General features: G+C 45.1%; 1 protein-coding gene across 5 annotated transcripts in view; it reads right to left on the reverse strand.

Moving 5' to 3' along the window:
- Window positions 1–479: 479 nt before the first annotated feature.
- The window catches only part of MPP3 (MAGUK p55 scaffold protein 3), a 36,920-nt gene continuing 11,125 nt past the window's right edge, over window positions 480–26,274 (reverse strand). For all 5 annotated transcript variants that reach the window (XM_060394904.1, XM_027974460.3, XM_042256031.2 and 2 more), the window contains 10 exons: window positions 23,039–23,235; window positions 20,613–20,677; window positions 19,100–19,120; window positions 18,494–18,535; window positions 16,943–17,107; window positions 16,767–16,847; window positions 15,335–15,428; window positions 14,692–14,800; window positions 12,961–13,083; window positions 480–10,814 (listed from right to left, as the gene is read on the reverse strand). In XM_060394904.1, coding sequence (XP_060250887.1) covers window positions 10,638–10,814; window positions 12,961–13,083; window positions 14,692–14,800; window positions 15,335–15,428; window positions 16,767–16,847; window positions 16,943–17,107; window positions 18,494–18,535; window positions 19,100–19,120; window positions 20,613–20,677; window positions 23,039–23,235 — 1,074 coding nt within the window. In that variant the 3' untranslated portion in view covers window positions 480–10,637. The remainder of the gene's footprint in view (window positions 10,815–12,960; window positions 13,084–14,691; window positions 14,801–15,334; window positions 15,429–16,766; window positions 16,848–16,942; window positions 17,108–18,493; window positions 18,536–19,099; window positions 19,121–20,612; window positions 20,678–23,038; window positions 23,236–26,274) is intronic.

Raw genomic sequence — 26,274 nt, forward strand, 5'->3', positions numbered from 1 at the left:
ATAAAGCTTGGAACATAAAATGAGTAAGTTACATGTAAAATACCCAAAGGCATTAAGTTCCATCCCCAAATGGAGACAGAATGGAGCAGGCAGAAGGGGGCTATGAAAAGTCTTAATGAAAGTGACAGCTTTTTAAAGCATACACCATTACTACCACCCCAGGCAGGAAGAATAGGTTGAGTGAGATGATTCAACCACAAGCTCAGCTCTGTGGAAATGGAAAACAAAAAGCACAGGAGGAACAGACAACACAAAGGAAAAACACCATTAGTTTCTCTGTGAATACCCAGGATTGGAAAAGAATGCTTCAGTGAGATTTTCATGGACTCTGTTCATTTGTAGGGAGAAGCAAAATGTCAAAAATGTCAAAAATATCTCAAAACACATGACAAGACAATGTTACATGGCTTCTGGGATTGGTCATGCTGGTTTTGAGCCTTTTTAAATGTTTTATTTTGAAGGAGAGGAGATCTTATATGTTCTTATCAGAAATAAATGTTTTATTTTAAAATAGATTTACAGAAAGTTACAAATAAATGTATGGTGAGGCCTCCTGCACCCTTCACCTAGCTTCCCCCAATGTTAACATCTTATCTAAATATAGTACGGTGTCTCCAGGAAAGTTGACATTGGTACAATCTATAGAGCATACACAAATTTCACCACTTATACATGCACTCATTTGTGTGTGTGTGTGTGTATAACTCCATGCTGTTTTTATCACAAGTGCGGCTTTGTATTAATACAAACACTTTCAAGACAGTTAACTGTACCGTTATGGAAAATACTGTACCACCTCTTTTGGCCACAGCCAGCCTCTTCCTCCAGCCCTAAACCCTGGCAATTCCTAATCTGTTTTCCATCTCTATAATTATGCTTGTTTCATGAGTGTTACATAAATGGAATCATGCAGTATGTAATCATTCTTTTCAGATTGTTTTTTCCACTCCATAGAATTTCTTTGAGGTTCATCCAGGTTGCATGTGTTGATAGTTCCTTCTTTTTTATTGCTGAGTGGTATTCCATGGGATGAATGTACCACAGTTTATTTAACCATTTACCCATTGCAGGATATTTGGGTAATTTCTAGTTTTTTGACCATTATGAATAAAGCTGCTCTCCACTATTATACACAAGTTTCTGCATGAAAATGAGTTTGATTTCTCTGGGATAAATGCCCAAGAGTGTACTTACGGGATTGTATGATAAGTCCATTTTAAGAGAAATTACAAAACCATTTTCAGAGTGGTTATACCATTTATATTCCCACCAGCAATGAGTAAGCCAGTTTTTTCATATCTTCATCAGCATTTGATGTTATTGCCATTTTTAGTTTGGGGCATTATAACATGTGCAGTAACATCTCATGTGGTTTTAACTTGTATTTTTCTAATAATTAATGAAGTTGAACATCTTTCATATGTTTATTTGCTCTCTGCATATGCTCTTTGGCAAAATATTGATATATTTGCCCATTTTCTAATTGGGTTGCTCTCTTTAATATTGAATTTTGAGATTTCTTTACACATTTTACACCCAAGTCCTTGGTGTTGGATATGTGATCTGCAAAATATTTTCTCTGTAATTTGTCTTTTCATCTTTCACAATGTAAAGCATTTAAATTTCGATGGCATTCAATTCATCAGTGATGAGCTTGTTCTGTATCTTGACTCTGTCATGTCCATCTCCTGGCTGTGTGTATTTTGCCAAATGCTACCACCTGGGGAAACTGAGTTAAAGGTACACAGGATCTCTCTGTATTATTTCTTTCACACATGTCAATGTATAATTACCTCAAAATAAAAAGTTTAAAGAAAAAAACCAGTGTGTGCAAATACAAATTCAATTTTAAACGGATTCTAGTTCATCTCATTCTGAGGAGCCATTCTTCGAGACATCCTGGTGAGAAGCCTGGCAGTCATCCTTTACTCCCTCTCTTTCATCCCTTCCTCTTCCCTGCCTATTTTAAATCTACCCATCCTCTCAGTCTTTGTATGTACTACTGCCCATTTCAGGCATTTGTGATTTATAACTGGTATTATTAATGGGAAAATATGCCCATATCACTTTCTAGCTTCACACCTTCAATGGCTTGCGATTCCTTCCAGAATGAGCCACACATTTCAATGTGGCCTACACAATATGGGCCCCTCACGATCTTGTTCCTTCTGTCTCAGAAGCCTCTATCAACAGGAACTTTTATTCCAAGCAGTGTAAACTGACTTTGTCTGATTTTAGTGAAAAAATATATAATTTATTGAATGAAACAGCTAACAGTATTTGCTAGAAAACTGCAGGACCCAGCTTCAAGCAGCACATTCAAGGAACAGTGCCTCAAGTCTTGGTGTAGAATTGGTCTGTGGTGCTGCAGCTCACACAGTTGCCCTTGTTCTACCTGGAATGGAACTGGATCTTCCTGACCTGCTAAGTTCTCATTGATCTGAAGTCTTTGTGTCACTAGCTCTAAACTCCAAGTCAGTGAAGGTGTATATCTGATTGGTGTAACTTAGATCATATGTTCCCATTCCTTATCTGCAAGGGAGGTTGGAAGAGTATTTGCATTTTTCCAATTTTGAATATGGGTTGTGCTTCTCATTCTTGCCAGACTAGGGAATTTTCCCCTAGTTCAGATACTAGAATTTCACAAAAATGACAAATGTCTGTAACCTTCAGTTCAGTTCAGTTCAGTCGTTCAGTCATGTTCGAGTCTTTGCGACCCCATGAACCGCAGCACGCCAGGCCTCCCTGTCCATCACCAACTCCCAGAGTTCACCCAAATCCATGTCCATCAAGTCGGTGAAGCCATCTAACCATCTCATCCTCTGTCATCTTCTCCTCCTGCCCGCAATCTTTCCCAGCATCAGGGTCTTTTCAAATGAGTCAGTTCTTCGCATCAGGTGGCCAAAGTATTGGAGTTTCAGCTTCAACATCAGTCCTTCCAATGAACACCCAGGACTGATCTCCTTTAGGATGGACTGGTTGGATTTCCTTGCAGTCCAAAGTACTCTCAAGAGCCTTCTCCAGCACCACAGTTCAAAAGCATCAATTCTTCGGCACTCAGCTTTCTTTATAGTCCAACTCTCACATCCATACACGACCATTGGAAAAACCAGAGCCTTGACTAGACGGACCTTTGTTGGCAAAGTAATGTCTCTGCTTTTTAATATGCTGTCTAGGTTGGTCATAACTTTCCTTCCAAGGATTAAGTGTCTTTTAATTTCATGGCTGCAATCACCATCTGCAGTGATTCTGAAGCCCAGAAAAATAAAGTCAGCCACTGTTTCCCCATTTATTTGCCATGAAGTGATGGGACCAGATGCCATGATTAGCCTGCAACCTTACGTTCATTCCTTGCCTTTTTCAACTAACAGAAGACATGTTTTCTTCTCATCCCATTCATCTGTTTTTCCCTCTAGCCAAAAAATCCGTAGTTCTATGCCTTTATCTGGACAACACCTATACATTACTTATAAAGAGAGTGGTCTGTTCTCTAGGAAGTTTCCATGAACTGTTCAAGTTATATCAGATATTCTTTCAAATGATTTGGAGATTTTCCTATCGTCCTTCTGTGACTGAATTTGAGTCCATTATGGTCAGAGGACATACCCTATATTTCCAATTCTTTTAAATTTGTAATTATGGCCTACCTAGGTAAATATTTCATGGGCATTTGAAAAGAATGTATATTGTGCTGCCATTGAAGGGAGTGTTTTATAAATGTCAATTAGATCCTCTTAGTTGATGGTGTTCAGTTGTTTTATGCCCTGGATAACTTTCTGTTCTAATTCTATCAGTTGCTGAGGGTAGAGTGTTGAATCCCCCAATTATATCCGTAGAGTCATCTGTTTCTTCTTTTAGATCTTTTTTAATTTTTTTCTCCCTTTTGGCTGCACTGGGTCTTCACTGCAGTGCATGTGGGGTTTTTTTGTTGTGGTGTGTGAGAGTTTCTCTTGTTTAGGTGTTCTGGTTTCTCTTGCCACAGTGTGTGGGCTAAGTTGCCCCACAGCATGTGGGATCTTAGTTCTCTGACCAGAGATCGAACCCATGTCCCCTGCACTGGAAGGTGGCTTCTTAACCACTGGACCACCAGGGAGGTCCTTAGCTATGTCAGTTTTTGCTTCATGTATTTTAAAGCTCTGGTGTTTATTGCATACACATTTAGGATTGCTCTGTCTACTTGGTGGAGTGATCCTTTTACCATTGTATAATGTTCTTCTTTGTCCCTGTTAATTTTCTTTCTCTGAAGTCTACTTTATCTGATAATAATATAGGCTTTTAAAAGTATGCTTTTTTAAAAATTGTTTGCATAATATGTGTTTCCATCCTTTCCAACTACTTTTGTATACTTGTAGAGGACATATAGTTGGATCATTTATTTATTTATTTTTGGCTGCTCTGGGTCTTTGTTGCTTTGTGCAGACTTTCTCTAGTTGTTTTCTCTAGAGCAGGGGCTACTCTTTGTTGTGGTACAAGGGCTTCTCATTGTGGTGTCCTCTCTTGTTGCGGGTCCCAGGCTCTAGGCGTGGAGCTTCAGTAGTTGAGGCTCCTGGACTCTGGATTTCTGGCTCAGTAGTTGTGGTGCACGGGTTTAGTTGCTCCACAGTATGTGGCATCTTCCTGGGCCAGGGATCGAACCTGTGTCCCCTGCATTGACAGGTGGATTCTTATCCATTGCACCACCAGGGAAGTTCAGGTTATGTTTTCTTTTAATCCACTCTGCCAATATCTTCCTCACTTTTAGAATATAATTATCTTATGTATTTCCTCTATATACACTGAACACTGCATCAGATGGTGACTTAACTTTTGTTATCCAGAAAATATGGATAAAGAAACTCAAGGGGTGAAGAATAACCTATTTACTTCTAGCTTTACAAGTTCAGTTGTTTTTTTCCTTTCTGAATATCCCAGCTTCTGCCATTTTGTTACTCATTCTTTAAGAGTTAGTCTCAAGAAATTATGTTAGTTTCCCTTTACTGAAGAATGTCTTTATTTCCTCTTCATTCCTGAGGGATAGTTTCATCACATTTAGGATTCAAGAGTGAGTCTTTGCTGTCAGCACTTGATAAATGTCATGTCACTTTTTCAGGCCTGCACAGTTTCCTTTAAAGTAATATTAAAATAGAATTTGCGTTGGTGTTCCTTCCCGTTGTTTCTCCCTCTTCTTAAGTTTTTGGTTTTGGGGTTTTTTTTAGTCTTTAGTTTTCAGGAGATTAATTATGATGTATCTTGGTATGGATTTCTTTGGGCTTATCCTATTTTGAGCTTATCAGCTTCTTGAATCTGTAGATTTATATCTTTCACCAAACTGGGGGAATTGGGGGCTATTATTTCTTTGAGTACTTTCTGGCACCACACTTTCTCCTTATGGGACTCTGATGATACAAGTGTTAACTCTTTCGTCTGTAATGCTTTTTTCCAGTTATTTGTTCACATTGCATAAATTTTATTGATCTGTCCTCAAGTGCCCTGATTTGATCTTCTGTCACTTCTACTCTACTACTGAGTCCATCTGAGTTTTCAATTTTTCAATAACTTTATGTTTATATCATTTCCATATAGTTATTTCTCATAACTTCTATTTCTTTGTAAGATTATCTGTTTTTTAAATTTTTTCTAGGGAGAATTTGTTATTGACTGTTAAAGCATTTTTATTACAATTGTTTTAAATTCTTATTAAATTCCAACATCTGAATCATATCATACTGGTATTGGCTGATTTTTTTTTTCTTATTTAGATTGGGGTTTTCTTGATTTGTATTATGATGAGTAATATCTCATCACATTTCTATCTTGTATCCTGGATATTTGGGTGATTATCTTAGGGGGTCTCTTAATCCTATTTAAATCTTCTATTATAGCAGATAGTAGTCCAGTTTAGGTGTTGGTATAAATTTCTGCTTCTTTTACGTGTCTTATTTTCAATGAAGCATGGTTTTCTGAGCCTTTGCAATGCTATTCTCGTCTGCTTGTTCTTTGGGTACTGCCAGGACTCCCACTCAGTCCCTTCTGGTGTCTTCTGCAGTGTTGGAATGTGCTTCTCTGGGCTGCACAGTGTTGCTGGGCTACCTTCTGCAGAGGGGTGGGCAGACATTGCTGGGCCTGGGTCTCCTTTTGTCACTGGGTGGAAGGCAGGGAGACATAGGCTTCACTCCTGCTATGAATGAACTGGGCCACCTGCTGGTACCCTGGTGTGGAGCTAGGGTGGGGCTCCCTGGTAGGTCTCTTCCAGGCTTCTTTCCCTCCCCTTTCCTGTCCTTTGGCAGAAAAAGCAAACTTTTCTTTCTTTCTTCCTGCCTCACTCCCCCCTTCTTTCTCTTCCTTCCTTCCTCCATTTTTTTCATTCTTTTTCCTTCCCTGTCTGTGCTATTGGTGGTTCTGGGTTGTAGGCCTTTCCATATCTCAGTTGGGTGTGGGAGATGAAAAGAATGCCCAGGAAAGTCACCACATTGTTGTTCCTCAAATCTTGAGTTTCCCTACTCAACCCATTTTCTTTCCATCTTTCAGAGTCCCTTTATCATTGTCTTTTTTAATAAATTCCTAAGATTTTAAGCTGTATTTGGAGTTGTGGTGGTAGTGTGTACACACGTGTGTGCTCTGTAGTGTCCAACTCTTTGCAACCCCATGGAATGTAGCATGCCAGACTCCTCTGTCCATGGAATGTTCCAGGCAAGAATGCTGGAGTGGGCTGCCATTTCCTCCTTCAAGGGATCTTCCCAAACCAGGGATCAGACCCAAGTCTCTTGTGTCTCCTGCATTGGCCAGTGCGTTCTTTACCACTGTGCCACTTGGGAAGTCATTTAGAGTTGAAAGCGAAAATGAAAGTTGCTCATTCATGTCCAGCTCTTTGCGACCTCATGGACTATACAGTCCATGGAATTCTCCAGGCTTAAATACTGGAGTGGGGCCATTCCCTTCTCCAGGGCATCTTCCCAACCCAGAAACTGAAACGAGGTCTCCTGCATTACAGGCAGATTCTTTACCAGCTGAGTCACAGGGAAGCCCAAGAATACTGGAGTGGGTAGCCTATCCCTTCTTCAGCAGATCTTCCCGACCCGACCCAGGAATCAGTTAGGTCTCAGACCCAACTGAGCTACCAGGGAAGCCAGATTTAGAGTTGAGGAGGAGGGAAAAAATGATTCTACATCATCTTGCTCTGAAACCATAAGCCTGACTTTTAAAGGAAGCAATGGTTTGAGACTGTATTCAGAGGACAGGGAAAAAAAATAGATTCATATTGACTACACCAGATAGAGAAATGCTGCTTATTGTTTCTAAACTATATGATTCAAGAGGGCTTTGTGCATATGCTGGTCAGTAGTTAATAAAAAAGTCAACAAATGCTTTCTTTTTTTTGACACGTGATCCTGTGACTGGTGGCATAAATGGTGTAACTCTGCATAAGTGGATGCAAAACTGTGATGAGTCACATGTCTTAAAGCATGTATGTATTCAATGGTAAAAGCACAATCGGCCAGTGTTTAACATAGCTAAGCATTGTCTATGAAGGACAGATGGTTGTAATTTTGAAAAATCCACTTCCTGCAGGGAGTGGAGTGGATGACAGAGAAGGTTAAAATTGCTGGATCAAGGATGGCAAACAAGATTAATTCACTTGCCAGTTCTGCTCAATTGAGACCAGATATCCAAAAGCAATATCTACATTCAGCAAGAGAGTGCTATTATCAATTAGTGATGTCTGCCGTGGGTGTAAGAGTGCGTGGTGGCAGCTTATTGGCCCTGCCTGTCTAACATCCTTGACCTAGAAAAAAGCCCTCCAGAGCTCACCATATTCTCTCTGGTTGGAGACACAAGCAGAAACCTTACCAGCCATTGAGGGCCCAAGTGGGAGAAAAGGGACATATTGAAAGGTATAAAATAAGTAGATTTCTTGGTGTGAGGCCCAGGAAGACAAACACGCAAAAATTTTGCCCAGAGGCTCGGAACGTAAGTGCTATTGGCTAGAATGGGACTAGGAACTGAATTTATATACATTCCACCAATATATATTTGTAAACAGGTTTGTGGGTTAAAAAAAAAAAAAAAACAGTTTTATTTTTACAAACAGCAGAAACACTTTACAAATGACCTGTCTCTGGGGCCCTATCCATTCCACTCTCACAGATTTTGTAGCAGCCAAGCAGCTGTCAACACAGTTTGCCTTCGGAGTGAGGAGGTTGCTTAGATAAGAAATAAAGCAGGCATCACATTTTAATGCCTTGCTTCACAATGAAGAGAAAGATGAAGAGATGAAATAGCCATCTGAAAATCATTAAGAAAATATTAAAAATAAGAAAATGCTGAGTTGTTTGAAATTTAAAAAAAAAAAAAAAGTCTGTTATTCAACCACTGTGCTCCTACAATGGAGGAAAAACCACCCAGTTGGGCCTTGCTAAGAGTTGGTTAGGATCTCCACCAAGGGGCCACCCTAGAGGACTTTTCAAGAGTAATTTTGACTTACATGTTTTTTGCCTGAGGGCTGATTTTAATCCTCTCCTGTATAATGGAGCTTCCCTGCTGGCTCAGAGGTAAAGAATCTACCTGCGATGTGGGAGACTCGAGTTTGATCCTTGGGTCAGAAGATTCCCTGGAGAAGGGAATGGACAGAGGAGCCTGGCGGGCTACAGTCCATGGGGTCACAAAGAGTCAGACATGACTAAGGGACTAACATGTTCACTTTTTTCTTTCTCCTGTATAATATACACAACTTGGTATATGCCACTCAGCTTCAAAAAGCAGCTGCCTTCCCCACCTGGTTCTATGTGGAACAGCTAAGACTAATTTAACTTGGTAAGAATCCAGTACTTTGTAAATACAAAGAGGTCCTCATCCTTTTGCTAGAAAGGTCTGAAGAATGCGATCCTGTTCCGTGGACCTACCAGGTTTATGAGCTATGTGGGTTGACCAAAAAGTTTGTTTGGGTTTTTCTGCAACATTGTAATGGAAAAACCTGAACCAACATTTTGGCCAACCCAATAGAAAGTGGAAAAGGTATCCTCGAGTAAGAAGGCAAAATGGAAATTTCTAAACAGGCAGCAGATCTTCTCCCTGGTGCTTTGCACTTTACCTCGCCTCCTTTTTTCTCATGAGGAAGAGCTCTTTCGAGAGCTGTAAGCAGCCTCTTTCAAGTCTTAGAAGTTGCAGCCATACTGCATATTATTGTAAATTCTAGCTGAGGGCACATTCCTCACTTCTAAGTCAATGGCTTAACAGGCAGCCCCAGTTATGGGGCCACAAAAGAGAGGCAGTATAGTGGTTAATGACCATCACTGGTATTAGAGTTGGACTCTAATATTATGATTCTGCCATTTTTATAAAGCTGTGTGAACTTGAACACATTATTTAAACTTTCTTAGCCTTGTTTTTCTCATTTGTATAATAGGGATGATAAGAATCTTACATCAAGGAATTCCCTGGCAGTCCAGTGGTTAGGACTCTCACTGACAACGGTACCGGTTCAATCCCTGGTTGGGGAACTAAGATCCTACAAGCCATGCTGTGTGGCCAAAAAGTAAAAGAACACTACATCACAGGCTTGGTGCATTTGTCAAATTCATGTAGGTAAAGGCCTTAGCGTAGACTCCTGGCACAGAGTAAAGGTTTATATACATTGGCTATTAAAAAGAAATACAATTCTCTGGAGCTAAGATGTATCACAAATGTGTTGTGACATTAAACACTTTTGCTCAGAGACAACCCATCAGGCCCACACTCAGAGTCTATATACTTAGATTTTGACGGTTCGGACTGATTTATTGCGGTTTAGACATAGATTTGATGGGGGTGGGGGGTGGAGGTGTGGGGATCATCTGGTTTTCCATGACCTAGCATGTCAGGGGCTCCTATAATCTGAAGGAAGGGACGGGTGAGAACCAGGGTAACTGTCAGCAACGAGAGAGACAAGTGACAGAATAGAATAAAGCAAGCAAGGGTGAATTTTTGGAGTCTGAGGATATATAGAAAAGGCACAAGCAGCCTTACATTCCACCAGAGTCCCTGCAAACACCACCGTACCATAGAATAGTACAATAACTCAGGGTGACAGGGAAGCACACCTCAGTCTGTCAAAGTTTGTGAATGCTCACTATTTAAGAGGGCAGAGAGCCACATTTTCCATTGCCAGGCAAACACAAACTTTCAAAACGTTTAAAAAGATCAACATTTTAGTGCCTGAAGACAGGCAAACTTCAACTGCATGTTACGTCCTCTTGGGTAAAACAACTCAACTTTGGACAAAGCCCAATAAATGAAGTGTCAGTCTGTTTATAAAGCTTAAATTACCTCTGCAAATTGGTACTGCATACATTCACCACCACCTCCCCCGCCAAAAGACAGTGGCTACTCAACTTTGGTACAGAGAATCAGGGTCAACTTGCCTGTGATACTTTAATGAATGACATGTGTTATATTGTGATATATACCCCCTTTTGACTCATGTTTTCTGCTCCAAAGGAGTGCAGTGAAAAGCAATGGACAAAAACCAATGACAAACAAGACTTCCCACAGAGACTCTTCTTGAGGATGGAGTTTATGGAAAATTCTGCCCCTCTCACTTGAGATTCCTTGATGGTAGCATGGGGTAGGCTGGGCCAGGTGGTCTTCCAGGTCCCCTCCAACCTGGATGTTCTAGGATACAGTTACCTGACCCAACTAATAGGTACCCAGTGAGTGTCCTTGCTCAGCCTCTCTAAGAGTGCTCTGAGCTGGCTGTACGCACTCTGGAGGTCCTCCTTTACCAGTACAGCATCCACCAGGTGCCCATAATGCTGGTCTATGAAGGAGGCAGAGGCGGCCATCTCTTGCTGCTCCTCATCCTGCAAGGAAAAGGGGTAATTACGGAACAAGTGGGTTGTTATCCCCCTGACAAGTAATGGACCTACAACCTTTGTCATGGGCAGTGTTGCAGTCTCTAATTTATAGGCGATAAGTGCATGAATATGGCCCTTGAATAACCAGCTGGGTACACAAGAACCAACTAGGTACACAAGGGCGTAGTGATGCTAGCCTATCCAACGTCCAAGAACAGTTCATGAATTGTAGCCATAATCACTGTTCAGTCATTCAGAAGATATCTACTGAGGACCTGTTAGCTGATATGAAGTGCTCTGGGTAGATGCTGAGTCTATCTGTGTGTATATATATGTCACTATCACACTTCTGTCTGAAGGTATTTCCAATATAGTACAATTATGGTACATGGCAATTTGGTTAAAATAATTACAGGAAAGAACCATAAATAGTATTCACTATACAAAAGCCGAGCAAGCATTTCTGGAATCAATGAGGGTAAAAAGGAAAAGAAGTAATTTGAATGCCCTCAGAGGATATCTTAATTCACCCTGTAGAACTCAGTTCTTCTTTTCATTTCCTCAAACCAAAGCCCACCACTTGCATAGTAGACAAAGGAGAGTTATTTAAGAAAGTCTGGGACAACCCTGACCCAATGCCCCATTTCCTTAGGATACCTGACTTCTATCAGATTGCTTTCCTGACACCTAACACTAAAGCATAGACAGCCAATGAGCCCTCCCTTCCCCCAACCTATGCAAGTATCTGAATCTTCATTCAGAAATACCTCTAGTAAGTCAAATTCCAAGCAGGTAGTTCACTGACAATGAACTTGGGTTTTGGAAGACAGGAAAGTGGCAGGATCCACTCGTAAGTAAAACTGCAAAGTGAAATTATCACCGGCATTCACCCACCTCCCTTTCTATCCCTCTCCAATCCTCTGTTGCCTTCTCTCCTCTGCTTCTAGGGCTCAGTGTTTTTATTCTGTCATGGAAGGGGGTGAGCTGTCTCCCCCTAAAAGGACATTCCAGAATATTCCCTCCTCCTCTTCTGTCACCAGTCAAAACCAGATTCCTTCTTTAGTGACAGTGTCCGCGCTTTCAGAAAATATGTTCTAAAGGGCTAGGAAACAGTTTTTGCCTGCTACCGCAAAGATAGTAGAGACCTACAGGAAGGCTGAGACAATTTCTTCTCCTCACTTCTAACCCCCTAGGAGGGAAAAAAAAAAACAAACTATTGAGTTGGCCCAAAAGTTCGTTCAGATTTTTCCATAACATCTTACGGAAAAACCCAAACAAACTATTTTGCCAACCCAATAGATTAAATTGGGCCAAGCTTCCCAATTCTTTACGGTATCTTGCAGGGCTCCTCTCCTCAAAAGCACCCTGCAGCATCCCACTGCTGTCCTTGGATCTAACATCCTGCTTTTCCCAACCCCTTACACACGCACATCCTATAGACCTGTCCACCACTTCTGGAGTTTCCTCTCCCCCGGGCACCCTCACGGTTCATCCTGGAAGCATGTATCTATTCGAGAAATTATAGAAGGGACTTTTCTTTTTTTTGTTTTTGGCCCCTAAATCCCTCTATCTTCCTAATAAATATCTGTCTCTTGGAAGAACTCAAGTAAATCTGTAATGGAGTAAAACGTGTGACATTTGTTTTGCAGCTGTCAATCCCTTGAACTCTTTTCCTGACCTGTAAAGGTGGAACTCAACCACCTGCAGCTTCAGCAAGAGAGCCTCAGCCCTGAGCAGCATGTAGGGAAGACTCCCCCTGCTGCCCCTTGGCTCCATCTTGGATTAGCTTTCTGGACCTGAAGTTGGTGTTTCAATTAAAAATTATTTGGGTTTAACTTAGGAGTTCAACAAATTATTGTGGTTTGTCACACTCAGATCAGGTGCCTGAAAGAGGTCAGTCCCTTATTTTCTGAGAAGGATGCTCATGTGAAGGGGTGGAGGGTGGGAAACCCTGGTTAAGCTGCCTCTGTGTGAATCAGGTGGTGCTTCCAGCTGCCCCAACTTAAGCCTTCCAATCATCACATGACATCTGAGTCCGGGCAACAGGCAAAAATGGAAAGATGGTCTCATGCAGAAGGTACGTCTGCCCACGTGCAGCTGTAACAGGCCCTTTTAGGCCTTGGGAGATGAAATGATCACCTTGAAAACTTACAAGTGGGGCTGCTGCGTCCTCACAAGCTGGAGACATGGGTGGCGTCTTCCTTTTTTCCTGAACTGCAGGTTTTACAAATATAACATAGGGTTTAAACTCTGAGGTCCTCAGTTGTTGCAGTGCCTGAAAAAGAAAGTTCAGGAATGTTATATACTTCGAGAATATTTTATTGTGAAATATATTTCTCGAATGCTCAATAATGGTGTGCCTCATCACATCACCCCAATGGCAAAGGTCCTGATTATATGGTCATATGACAACTGACTTCAACCACGCAGACCACCTGCTCATTTTCCCACTCTTCACTATGACACTGGGCTCAGCTGGGCCCTGGAGGCTCACTCGCTGAGAACAGAGGTTCCAAAGCCTCAGTTCCGAGAGCTGCCATCTCTCTTATCTCTGCCCACCCTCTCCCAAGCTCTAATTAGCCTTCATACAACCTTCTTTGCCTGCCTACTCCTGAAGGAAAAACTAGCAGGATTCAATGGGTGTATCTATTTAGTCAGACGTCATCAATTTGGACTAATGCAAAATTTTTGCTATCACACAGTCCGCCTCCTTATGATATTCAAAGAAAAAAAAGTTTGTTAAGCAAATGAAGAGATTAAGAGATCCCTTGAAGTAAACTGTAAAGACTTTAAAAGGTTTTCCATATGCAAATTGTCCTGTTAATTAGCTCATTTTATTATGATGTGAGCTTCTATTCGGATACACTGGTATTAAACTGCTATGTATACAATTTGCATTCCCCCACCCAAATCATAAAATCACTTCTCAAAAAATTTTTGAAATTCAGACTATTTTAATTTCAACTACCAACTCCCAGGAAGTCCAAATTAGTGAGGATTTTCCTTTCTGGACATAAGGTGCTTTAGGGAATCTGTTTCAAGTCTAGCTCTGTAAAATAACAGTTTATGTGATAAAATCAGAACTCTGTTTCCACATAGGGGGAAAAAATGCCCAGACTGAGTTCAAAGCTTAGAAGTTTTTCTCAAAGACAAGGTGAAAAAGATGGTTAAGCCCCTGCGGGGTGTGCGGGACTGGAAATGTTTCTGAAACACTTCACAAGGTCAAGTCTGCCCATTTTCCCTTTCAAATTGCTCTCCTGACTGCCTCCCTCAGTGGTCCTCTAAGCCACTGACTTCACTTGTCCTAGATGGGAAGGGGGTGGCCCAGCTTTCATTGATGCATTTATACCTAACTGACTGTCCAGAAGAGCCTGGCAGGCTACAGTCCACGGGGTCACAAAGAGCCGGACATGACTTCACAACCAAACAACAACCCTGACTGTCACATCTAATGGACCAGTTGGTGCCATCACCTGCTGCATGACTTACTGCATGCAATCTATCCCAGGTCTGTGCCACCAAGAGGGTCCCTTCAATTAAGGGAGTTTCTGCACAGAGGTGCACATTTGGGGTACAAAAGCTTTCATTAGTCAAAGGGATACCCAAGGAGATGTTTGGGGTTTTGTTTGCTTTGGTTGCACCACGTGGCATGCAGGATCTTAGCTCCCCAATCAGGGATCACACCTGTACCCCCTGCAGTGGAAGCACGGAGTCTTAACCACTGGATCCAAGGGAAGTTCCAAGGAGACCCAAAGAGATATTAATATTCACTGCTCTGGAGTAAAAAGCCCTTGCACTGAGGTTGAATGTTCTATAAAATGTATAGCCCCCGAGTTTACAAATTCCATTAATGGGAAATCCCTAACTGGCCCCAGGAACTCACATCTGGCTCCACGTCCACCAAACAAACTTTGTTTTTGGCCATCACAACCCGAATGGCTTCCAGGCTGGTTCCGTAGAGGTTTTCCTTATATTCACCATGCTCCAGGAACCTAGAACACCAACCACCAGAGGGGAAAAAAAAAGGCTTTCAGCTCCCGAGCTTGCTTGAGTTCGCACCGAAGGTAAATGTGTCGTCAAAGTCGCCCAGTCGTGTTTGACTCTTTGCGAGCCTATGGACTATACAGTCCATGGAATTCTCCAGGCCAGAATACTGGAGTGGGTAGCCTTTCCCTTCTCCAGGGGATCTTCCCAACCCAGGGACTGAACCCAGGTCTCCCGCATTGCAGGCAGATTCTTTACCAGCTGAGCCACAAGGGAATCCCAAGAATAGTGGAGTGGGTAGCCTATCCCTTCTCCAGTGGATCCTCCTGACCCAGGAATCAAACCAGGGTCTCCTGCACTGCAGGTGGATTCTTTACCAACTGAGCTATCAATGGCCCACCACGGCTACCACCCCCGCCCACCCCTGCCCCACTTTCTCTGCCTTTTCCGGGAAGCCTTCCCAGGAGGTCAAGTGGAACATTGGCCAGATGAAGAGACACACAGCTGCACGGAGGCCCCACTGGCCCATCAAGATGACATACTTGTTGTGATGCAAGTCGGCCTCAAATGTTTGCCTAGAGACAAAGTGATACTCTACTCCTTCCTTCTCATGGCTCTTCCGGGGCCTGGTGGTATCTGTGGAAGACAGAAGGACCACTGGGCAGAGATGTCATGTCACAGCAAGGCTGTGCTCTCGTTCCTTTCAGAGGTTCATCACTGATTTGTGTACAAACACCCACTTCCCTTCACCAAGGGTCCCTGTGTGCAGGTATGCCATTGATTTGCACAGCTCTGTGATGTAGGCAAAAGGAGGCCCCAGTTTTGCAGGTGAGGAAACTGAGAGGTGCAGAGGTTAAGCCCCGTTCTGAGGTCCCAAGGCTGGCAGGGAGCAAAGCCAGGCTGAACACAGTGTCTCAGGCCAAGTGTATGCCCCTAACCACTCAGCAAAACTGCCTCACTGATGCTGCAGGTTTTAAAAGAATTGCTAAAGGAATTTCTAGTCCTCTAAGTTTTAATTTCCCGTTTGTTCCTCTTTTTTAAAATATTTTAATTTATTTATTTGGCTGCACCAGGTCTTAGTTGTGGCACGCAGGATCTTCTATCTTCACTTCAGCGTGCAAATTCTCAGTCACAGCATATGGGATCTAGTTCCCTGACCAGGGATCGAACCCAGCCCCATGCATAGCCACTGGAGCATCAGGGAAGTCCCTCCTAATTGTTTTTCTTTTTGAGAGCCAAAGAGCCAGAAACTCAGATGACCCTGCTGTATGCTTTTAATTCTTTATTCAATTATTTCTCATTTTGAGAGGAAAGGAGACGTGAAGACAGACAGTCCCCTTATGGACTGGATGTTTCTGCACAGGTGGTTCTTACACAGTTTTAAAGCACATAGTGTTTTCCCTCTGATTTCCATGATAGAATCAAGGTGCACCCCTCTGGGGAAAATCAGATTCCCCATAGAACAAGGAACCCACTCAAAGCAGTACACAGCTTTTTCCAGAGCATTCTGAAAGAAAAGAAGGGGTCTCAGAGGGCAGCCACCCAGGCGATGCTTAGCACTTTAATGTGTGACCTCTTTGCCCAACCTCTGGCAAAGCTGCTAGGGTCACTTGTGACCATCTGCTTGTGTTAATACTTTTATTCACTCACTGATTACATTCTAAACACCTTAGATGAGTATATGAGACCCTCTTGATCAACCCAGCCCCCCATTCAGCTTCATACCCCACCAATCACCCACACTAAGCTCCTCACTCCCTCACACTGCTACTCTGGGTCACATCTTCAAACCTTTGCATTGGTTCTCTTGATATAGAGAACTCGTCCTTCTCTGCCTGGAAAACTCCTATTTACTCTTCAAAACCCAGCATAGAAGTCACTGCTGCTGGAGTCAAGGCCGCAAGAAATTTTCGTGTGCACACACATGTGCATGCATGCACATACACACAAACACACACACTCGGACCCTCTTACGTGGAATGGCAACACCGAAGTGCTGAGGGTTCTCTGCCACCACCTTCTGCTTCAGCTCGTGTAGTCGGGCTCCCAGAGACCCTGAGAAACAAGAGGAAGGCTGCCAGGTTCCAGCTGGGCTCCCTCCCTTCCCCGTCAGGGAGGAAACCAGCCCATTCTCTGGAGATGTCACCTACCAATCAGAACCACCAGGCGGGGCCACTCGCCAGGCTGGTGCTGGTACCTGGTCACCTCCTCGTAAGTCGGCAGCTCCGGAGACTCGGCTACTGCAGACGTCTTTCCCTCCTGTGGGCTTCCCAGTCTCTCTCTGCGGCCCAGCCGGAAGCTCCTCCGAAGACCAGCTTGGAGAGAAGGGCAGGGGGACACCGTGGTATTTGTCCATACATCTCCCTATAGACTTTCTCTACCTGGTCAGACCTGGAGGTGCGACTGAGACCCACTGGCCTCTCCCAACCACCTCCTGCTGCAGGATGCACAGTAATATGATGAAAGGGGGACCACTTGGCACCCAAAATTAGGGTTCAAGGCTACTATCTTACTTGGCATGTGACTGACCTCAGGCAAGTCATCACCCCTCTGAGCCTCAGTTCCCCCATCCATGAAAGGAGACACAAATCTACAAAAGCAACGGGTGCTCCTAGATTGGATCCTGGGTCAGGGGAAATGCTCTAAAGGACATTACTGGGACAATGGTGAAAATGTTGATACGAACAGCATAAATTTAAAAAAATATATATATATAAAAGAAATTCCCAGAATTGATAATAGCCCTAGATTATAAGACAATGTCCTTGTCCTAGAGAACACATGCTGAGCTATTTAGGGGTGAAGGGATATGATGGCCGCAACTAGCTCTCACATGACTCAGGGTGGAGGATTAAATGTGTACATGTGGGACTTCCTTGGTGGTGCAGTGGTTAAGAATCTGCCCGCCAAGGCAGGGGACATGGGTTCAGTCCCTGGTCCGGGAAGATCCTATATGCCTCGGGGCAGCTAAGCCCATGCACCTAGAGTCTATGCTCCACAACAGGATAAGCCACCGCAGTGAAAAGCCCTCACACCACAACGAGAGAGTAGCCTCTGCTTGCCGCAACTAGAGAAAGCCTATGTGTAGCAATGAAGACCCAGGGCAGCCAAAAATACTCTTAAAAAAAAAAAAAGACTTAATAGTCTTAAAAATGTGTTTATGCAGAAAAAGAGAATGATAGAGATAATACGGAAAAGTGTTAACGTCTGGTGAACCAAGGTGTAGAGTATATGGGAGTTCTTTGTACAATTCTCACAGCTTTTCAGTAAGCTTGAAAATTACTCCTGAATGAAAGGCCTTTGAAAAGATTTACCAAAATAAAAGAAGCAAAGGTACTTCGGAGACTGGTAAAAGGCGCCACTGCCATATAGGGGCGGAAGAAACACTGAATAAGCTACAATTGGGGTTATGGTAATAATAAAATTGGTACTAAGGTAGGGGTCCTTGTCCGGGGCGCTGCTCCCAGTGGCTGGATGAAAGCTGGGGGCAGGCTGGGGACCCCGGGGCCAGGGCAGGCTCAGCTTGGCCTCTGGCTAACAGAGACTGAAAGGAAATGTAGGTCCCACAGACTCAGCTGCTCTTGAGGGGTTCCTGGGTCTCAGTCACCTCTCCCTGACCCAAGAGCCCACGATGGGCTAGGTTATGCGTGGATGGGGGAGGGGTGTTAATGCAGGGGCAGAGGAGAGCCCCCATTACTTACCCACGTAGTGTCCTTTGAAATACCCCTCACAGTCACAGGTCTCTGGGAACCAAACAGAGAGAGGGAGGCTGGTGAGCCAGGCTGGACACACGTCCCAGCCCAGAGGTACCTGGCCACAGGTAGCCAGGCAGCACCCTCTGGGATGGAGTCTCAGGGGCTTGGGACAAACGCCATGTTCCAGTCAGCCCTAGGTAAACAAATTTCTCTGTTTCACTCAGTGCTCCATGCTTAGGCCACAAACAGCCCTTCCAGACCTGGTAGGGTTCAGGGTCAGCAGGCCCCATTTCAGCCCCTCTGAGTTAGGGCCTGTGAGGATAAGGAGGGGAGATACACTCGCCCTGCCCTGCCCTCCTGTCTCCTGCCCGCTGCCCAGGCAGGTCACGTGACCAGCCCAGCCAGAATCAGGGGAGGGCTGGGCCCGTGTCCCCACCAGCTCTGCACGCCTGAAGGAGCAGATTGGTCCGGCTGCCAGAGCCGGGAGTGAGGTGCCAGGAGGGGTGCCTGAGGGGCACCGCCCCCCAGGAGGAGTGGGTGAAGGGGCTTGCTCAGACAGTCTACAGAAAAGGGACCTTGTCCATGCACACAGGGGACAAATACCAGGCCTACCTTTGTCACAGGGCTCATCATCTGCGGTTTGCACAAAAGACAGATGGAGCAGCGTTAGCAGAGGGGAACCGGGAGGCCCAGCCACCAAGAGGCAGCAACAGCCTCAGGTCCTCAGGAGCCCTCCATCTGTCCCCTGTTTCTCTCCTCCAACAAATCTGTGATCTGAGCTGCGGTGCATTATTAAACCAAGACTTGCTCTAATTAGTTTTCCGGTGTGTGTCTCATTAGCGGCCCAAAGAAAGCCCGCTCATTACTGGCTTAAGTAAGCGGCCTCAGGGCCAATGTACTCAGCAGCCCCTCCGACTTGAGAGCAAGTCTGGAAACGCAGCCACACAGCCCAGGGAGCAGCTCGCTGAAGGGTGTCTGTGGCGGACCAGGACCTCTCCCGCTTTTCTGGGGTTTGAGACTCGCCTGGGCAGACACAGATGCAGATGATGGCAGAGCACAGAGCAGGGCAGCTGGCCAGCTGCGCTCCAGTCACCCGGTGTGCTTCTAACCCCCCAACTTGGTTCCGAGCCCCACTCTCGATCCCCCACTAGAGAGGCCATCCCCTGACGTATCTTCACCACCAGGGGCTCTAACCTGGGGGCTCTGGAACCCTGTTCCCAACCCCACTTCCTTGACCTCATGAGCCTCTGTTTAACTATCTTGGAAAAAAGGATGACCTTGACTCCACTACGAACCAGAGCTGTTGTGATGATTACAAGGCAAGAAGGTAAGTGAAAGTGTTATGTAAAAGGTAAGGGCTGCACAGAGTAAAATTCCCAGGTAAAATTCAAGACACTAAGTTAAATGTGAATTTCAGATAAACAGCGAAGGGACTCAGCCATACATATACATGTAGCCATTCTTCCCCAAACTCTCCCCCACCGCATCCAGGCTGCCACACAACCTTAAGCAGAGTTCCATGTGCTATATAATAGGTCCTTGTTGGTTAACCATTTTAAATGTAGCAGTGTTTACATGAGAATGTCCCAAATATTGCATGGGATATACTTATATTAAAAACCGATTCATTGTTTATCTGAAATTTGAATTTAACTGGGAGTCCTTTTCTTTTATTTATCAAACCTGGCTGCTAACACAGAGGGTGAGATCACTCACAGCCATCTCCAACCCCTTCCAGCGTCAGTGGTTCTTACGTTGTCAGGGTCAGGGGGCCCCTTGGGGATCTAAGGAAAGCTGTGGAGCCTCTCACAGACACAACACAACACACACCTACAGTCTGCACACAATTCTGGAAGCGGCATCACCATGCCCTGCAGTGCTATCTATGGGCCCTCAATATAGTAGCTCCTCTCCAGGGAATAGCTCCCCACCACCTACCCCCATTTCTCCTCCTCACCCCTCTCCCCAGCCCCTCCTCCCTCAGGAGGTCTGAGAGCTCAGACAGGAGTACCCACTCCAGCCCAGGGCTTGCTTCTTCCCCACATGATGTCCCAGGTCCTAGGGTCCTAACCCCAGCTCCTCCTTGAACTGCTTCCCTGAAGTGCCATCCTTCCAGACTACTCACAGGGGGGCTTCTTGAGGCTCTGGGGACTCGGCAGGGTGCCTGTGGCTCTCCGGTAGTTCAGTCGCCTATGGGGACAAAAGGGGATGGGCAGGCCAATGAGCTGGGTGAGAGAACCAGTCAGAGGAAACCTTCTGGAAAACTCAGGGAAACCAAGGCCTGGATCCCACAGTGGGGTACAGCCTGGCACTCCAAGGGCCTCCCGGCTTCGTACTGAGTTCCATTGCAGAGGGACATTTGCACAGGTGCTCACAGGTCTGTGAGGAAAAAACTAAGCTTCTTACTCTGAGAGATGTTTGCCCAGCCTCAGGTGGTCATTCACACACACAGGGGGCAGAGCCCAGGGTCCATGATCAGTGGTTGGTTGTTACTTTCCCAAAGCTGATTTTCAAGGAAAGGAAGCCCCTTCTCCACAGTCACCCGGCCTCCCCAACTCTGAGGAAGCCAGAAAACAGCAGGACGACTCTTAGGAGAAGTCAAGGGTGAAAGCGACTCTAATTTAATGCCCTAACCACCCTCTCCCCAGCCCAATGGAGAGCTCAGCCTGGCACTTTATTCAATGCGGCCTTCAGTGAAGAAGCAGCTTCCAAGGCCTCATCTCTGAGCTGACACCCAGGGCTCCTGGAGGTGTCTAGATTTCCACAATTAAATGCAGCTAGAGTGCCTTCCCCCACAACCTGTGAAGCCAAAGACGCAGATGGGTCTGAGGCTGCCCCGAGGAAACAGAGCAGCAGTCTTCAAACTCCAGCCCCTCAGAATCACCTGGAATATCTGTTAGAATGTAGAGCTCAGACTCTGGCCCTGGGGTCTCTGATTTAGCAGGTCTGGGGCAGGGCCCAGGCAGGGACTGGCTTTTCTAACAAATTCCTAGGGGATGCTAATACACCTGGGGACCACACCAGGAGAGCCACTGAAATGGATGAACCCTGAGGTTTGTACATACAGCGCCATGCCACACCCTCAAAATGGAAGAGGGCTACAAATCTCAGGAGAAGCATTGCAGGTGTAAATGCCACACCCTCTGACCCAGGGTTTACGCTTTTGGAAATCCAGCCTAAGGAATCAATTTGAAATACGAGGACCAGACTATGTGCAAGATAATTATTACAGCCTTGTAGCAGTGAAACATTGAAGAGAGCTTCAACGTACAGCCACAGGGAAGAAGAGAAGTCACTTGAGGTATGACCTTTCTTCCATGAAGCCTTCCATGCTGGCCCAGACTAGGGCCAGTCCTCCTGCTAAGACCTGGTATCCTCCTCACACCCATCACATTTTATATGAACTGTTCGTCTGAACCACGTGTGACTTTTCAGCTAAACTGTCAGCTCCTACAGGGCAGAAACCATAGTTGCTGCCTGTGAATAAACAGTACATCTCCTGATGAAATATTATATTACCATTAATTAATATTATATTGCGATTAATTGGGCTTCCCTGGTGGCTCAGATGGTAAAGAATCCACCTGCAATGTGGGAGACCTGGGTTTGATCCCTGGGTTGGGAAGATCCCCTGGACAAGGGAACGGCTACCCACTCCAGTATTCTGGCCTGGAGAATTCCATGGACAGAGGAACCTGGCCGGCTATATAGTCCATGCGGTTGCAAACAGTTGGATACCCTGAGCGACTTTCACACTCTTCACTATTAATTAATAGTATAGAATAAATACTATTATTCTATAGTAATGCTGGAAATGCTCACGTCAAAATGTTAAGTCACCAAAAAAAAGAAAAGGCAAGACCTCAAATTCTATATGCATCACTCACATAACAGGCACAGGAAGGAAATAAATTATGCTGTTTAGATAAGTCGCTCAGTCATGTCTGACTCTTTGTGACCCCAAGGACTGCAGCCCACCAGGCTCCTCTGTCCATGGGATTTTCCAGGCAAGAGTATACTGGAGAATCCCATGGACAGAGGAGCCTGACATGACTGAGCGCCTTCACTTTCACTTTTCACTTTCAGGCATTGGAGAAGGAAATGGCAACCCACTCCAGTGTTCTTGCCTGGAGAATCCCAGGGACGGGGGAGCCTGGTGGGCTGCCGTCTCTGGGGTCGCACAGAGTCGGACACGACTGAAGCGACTTAGCAGTAGCAGCAGCAGATAGTGGCGAGACTGGGTAATTTTCTTTTCCTTACCCTCCTCTCCTGTATTTTTATATTTTATTTTTCAACTTGCCCTAGTAGGCATTATAAAATATACATTAATTTAATAGTACAGATTTATATACACTGACTAAAATTTCAAACAGACATCACTACCGATGATGAGAGAAGAGCCAACAAGCACACTGGTACTTTGCTTACAGAAGGACACCCTGTGGGAACCCCCACCCCGGGGTTTACTAGCAGAGATCTGGGGCTCTGCCATGTACTTACACCTCCGGCCACTCTAGAACCACACCCCCTTACAACACGCCCCAGACCCACCTTTCCTGGAACTGCTTGGAAGGGATGAGGCCAGCTCGAAGGTTGGTGTCCCCCACTCGCTTGGCCTGCCACCACGTGGGGTCATCCTGACTCACCACCTCCAGGACCTGCCTGCGCTGGAAGGGCAGGCCTGCCTCCTGGCAGGGAATGGCCCGGTCTTCCCTTGGGTTGTAGTGGAAGAGGGCCCGCATGAACACCTGCAAGGGAGGAGCTAGGTGAGACAGCCTGAAAGCACTGACATGTCTATGCCACATGGAAGGCCGAAGGAGGCTGTTCACAATTAGGAAGAACAAGCAGTGTCAAGAATAGAAGGCTAATCAGAAACCCACCACACCTATTTTCTTACTGTTGTTCAATCATTTTTAATATCCCACTCGGGAAATCCATCAAGAATCCAAAAAATGGGGACTTCTCTGGTGGTAAAGTAGTTAAGAACCCACTCTCTGAAATGCGAGGGGCCTGGGTTCGATCCCTGGTCGGGGAACTAGATCCTCCACGCTGCAACTAAGAGTTCACCTGCCACAACTAAGTTCCTGAATGAGGCTGCAGAGAGGAAGGAGGATCCAGATGGCTGCAGTTGGGACCCGGTGCAGTCAAATAAATAAATAAATGCTTTAAAAACCATCAACTTGTTAAGCTATTTTAAAAAGAAAGAATCAGAAAATGATTTACGGATTTCCCTTTCCAACCTAAACATCTCCTTATTAACCTGACCTGCTGTCCTTACAATAGCCTCTCAGCCTATACAAAGCAACCATTAGTCTTGGGAGCAAAAAACCAAAGGCAAGCACAATTTCTAACTCAAATGTTATTTCTGATATGCTAACTGCCCCTAATGATGTCAGCAGCCATCTGTTAACTAAGTAGTCTAGATGTTTTGATAAGAACACAAATATCAATGAAACTACTCTTACCGATTCTTCATCATCACTTTTCAGTGGGTAATTGACAGTCATGTCTTTGACAGTTCAGTTCTACCTCATGAGTCACATACTTGGCCAACCCCCAGCTCTCTTCTATACCCAGAAGCCATCCCTCTAGAGAACAGGATGGGGACAGCACTGGGTCCCATTTCTTCATTCTCTTCTATAATTCAGTGGCATGGATTTATTTATTGCTACTTCCAAATCATTATGGCCCAATTGCTTTAACAGAAAAATAGGGGGGAAAAAAAGGCCAGAGGTTTTCCTTAGACAAATCCAAATCCCTTAGGTGCCAGGCAAAAGAGATTCAGTTAGACAACAGTACGAATTTTCTGGCCACATATTAATATTATGAGGACAGGGACCCTCATTTAGCCATACATGTCACCAGGCTCCCAGGCACTCAAAAGAAGGCCAGCCCTGACCAAGGACCTAGCTAAAAGAAAAATATTCAGAAAGGATGGACTAAGAGATAAGCTACCCATTTTGTCCTCCAGGAAAACCAAATCCTCTCCCTGTATCAAGTTAGAACCTGCAGAAGCTGCATACAGAGACCATACCAGCTTGTCCCAGGAAGAACAACCTTCCATCAGGTATTATGTGTGCCCTGGGATTCAACTGAAGGCGCAAATAAGAAATCGTCATATGAAGATGATTTTTTCATTTGCGTAAAAAAACTGTCAGACATTGTCTGCTATAATTGCCATTCATCAAATTATTTATTGACACCTACTCTATGCCAAGTGTTTTCATGCCCTGTCTTTCCTGCTCCTGGTCCTGGGAGATGGGGGCGGAAAATTAGTTTTCTTGAAAAATCAGCATGCTTCCTTCCATCTTCCATGAGAAGTATGTAATTCATTATGTTCTCCTTTTCGCCTTGGCTGCCAGAAAGTTCAGATCCAAGTTTACTGGGAAGTCGGAGTAATGCCTCTTCCATCCTCTCTACCACCATTTCCGCTCAGGGCTTAATAATCTCTCATCTGGTCTTTTACAACTCCTACCAGTTAGTCAATAGTATGAATTTTCTGGCCATATATTAATATTATGAGGATAGGGACCTCATAACTAACTCCTAACTTTCAGACTCTTACCAGGCACCCTGGACCCCATCTCCACCCTCCTCCAATCACTGCCCTAGGGAGCTTTGTAAAACAGAAATGTGATTTCCATCGCTTCCCTCTCAGAACCAAACTAGCAAAGAACACCAAAAATCGAAATACCTTTAGGAGCTTCTCACTGCCTCTGAGGCTGTTACTTGGCCTGTGGGGTGCCTTCCCATATTCCCCAGGGGCCTTACCTTTTCAGTGCACCCCACCCTGACTGCCTAACGACTTCCTCCAGCCACTAGGATCTGCTCCCCCCTAATTCAGCAGGGAGGAACTGCTGGGAATCAACCCCTGGGGTACAGCCTGGTGAGAGTTGGTGTCTAGATTCTCCCCTCCCCAGCTCTCCCAGCTGTTAGGAGGAATGGAGGAGGCATGGCCTACAGGGGACCCCGAATTCTGAAGCAGGATTAAGCTCTGGTTGTCTACGGTGGTAACTTGCTGAGAAGACACCCTTTGTTGCACTGGCTGCCTTCCCTTCCCCAGCCCTGTTCTGGTGTTTCCTGGGGTCACTGCCAAATAAACAATTTGCACTCGAATCCTTGCATCGGGGTGGGCTTCTGAAATCTAAGCAGGGATTATGCCAAAACTCTGAACAAAGCATTCAAGGCCATTCAGACAGAGCCTTAACCCATCTCACCAGCATACCACCCCCTCCTCCTGGAGGCCCACACAGTGCACTTTTTCATGGACCTCATACTCCTCTCTGCCATGTCTGTGAGCCCCCACTTATGCAGACCCTTCTGCCCGCCCTTCTCTTCTCCCTCTTCTAGGCTCACTGCCAGCCCTCCTATTATGTGCCACCTTCCAAAGTGCCTAGGGACTTCCCTGGTGGTCCAGTGGTTAAGAATCCACCTGCCAATGCAGGGACATGGGTTCGATCCCCGGTCTGGGAAGATTCCATATGCCTCGGAGCAACTAAGCCCATGTGCCACAGCTACTGAGCCCTAGAGCCCCATGCATTGCAACAAGAGAAGCCATTGCAATGAGAAGCTCGTGAAACACAACTAGAGAGTAGCCCCTGCTCACTGCAATCAGAGAAGGCCCACATGCAGCAACGAAGACCCAATGAAGGGGAAAAAAAAAGTGCCTAGAACTCTGCTGCAGTCCATGGGTCACAAAGAGTAAAACACAACTGAGCGACTGAACTGAGAACTCTGCACAGAATTTTCCTGAAGCACTTATCACGTTTCAAGGAGACACTGGGTCC

This window comes from Ovis aries, chromosome 11 (genome assembly GCF_016772045.2).
Source record: "Ovis aries strain OAR_USU_Benz2616 breed Rambouillet chromosome 11, ARS-UI_Ramb_v3.0, whole genome shotgun sequence".
Lineage (NCBI taxonomy): Eukaryota > Metazoa > Chordata > Mammalia > Artiodactyla > Bovidae > Ovis > Ovis aries.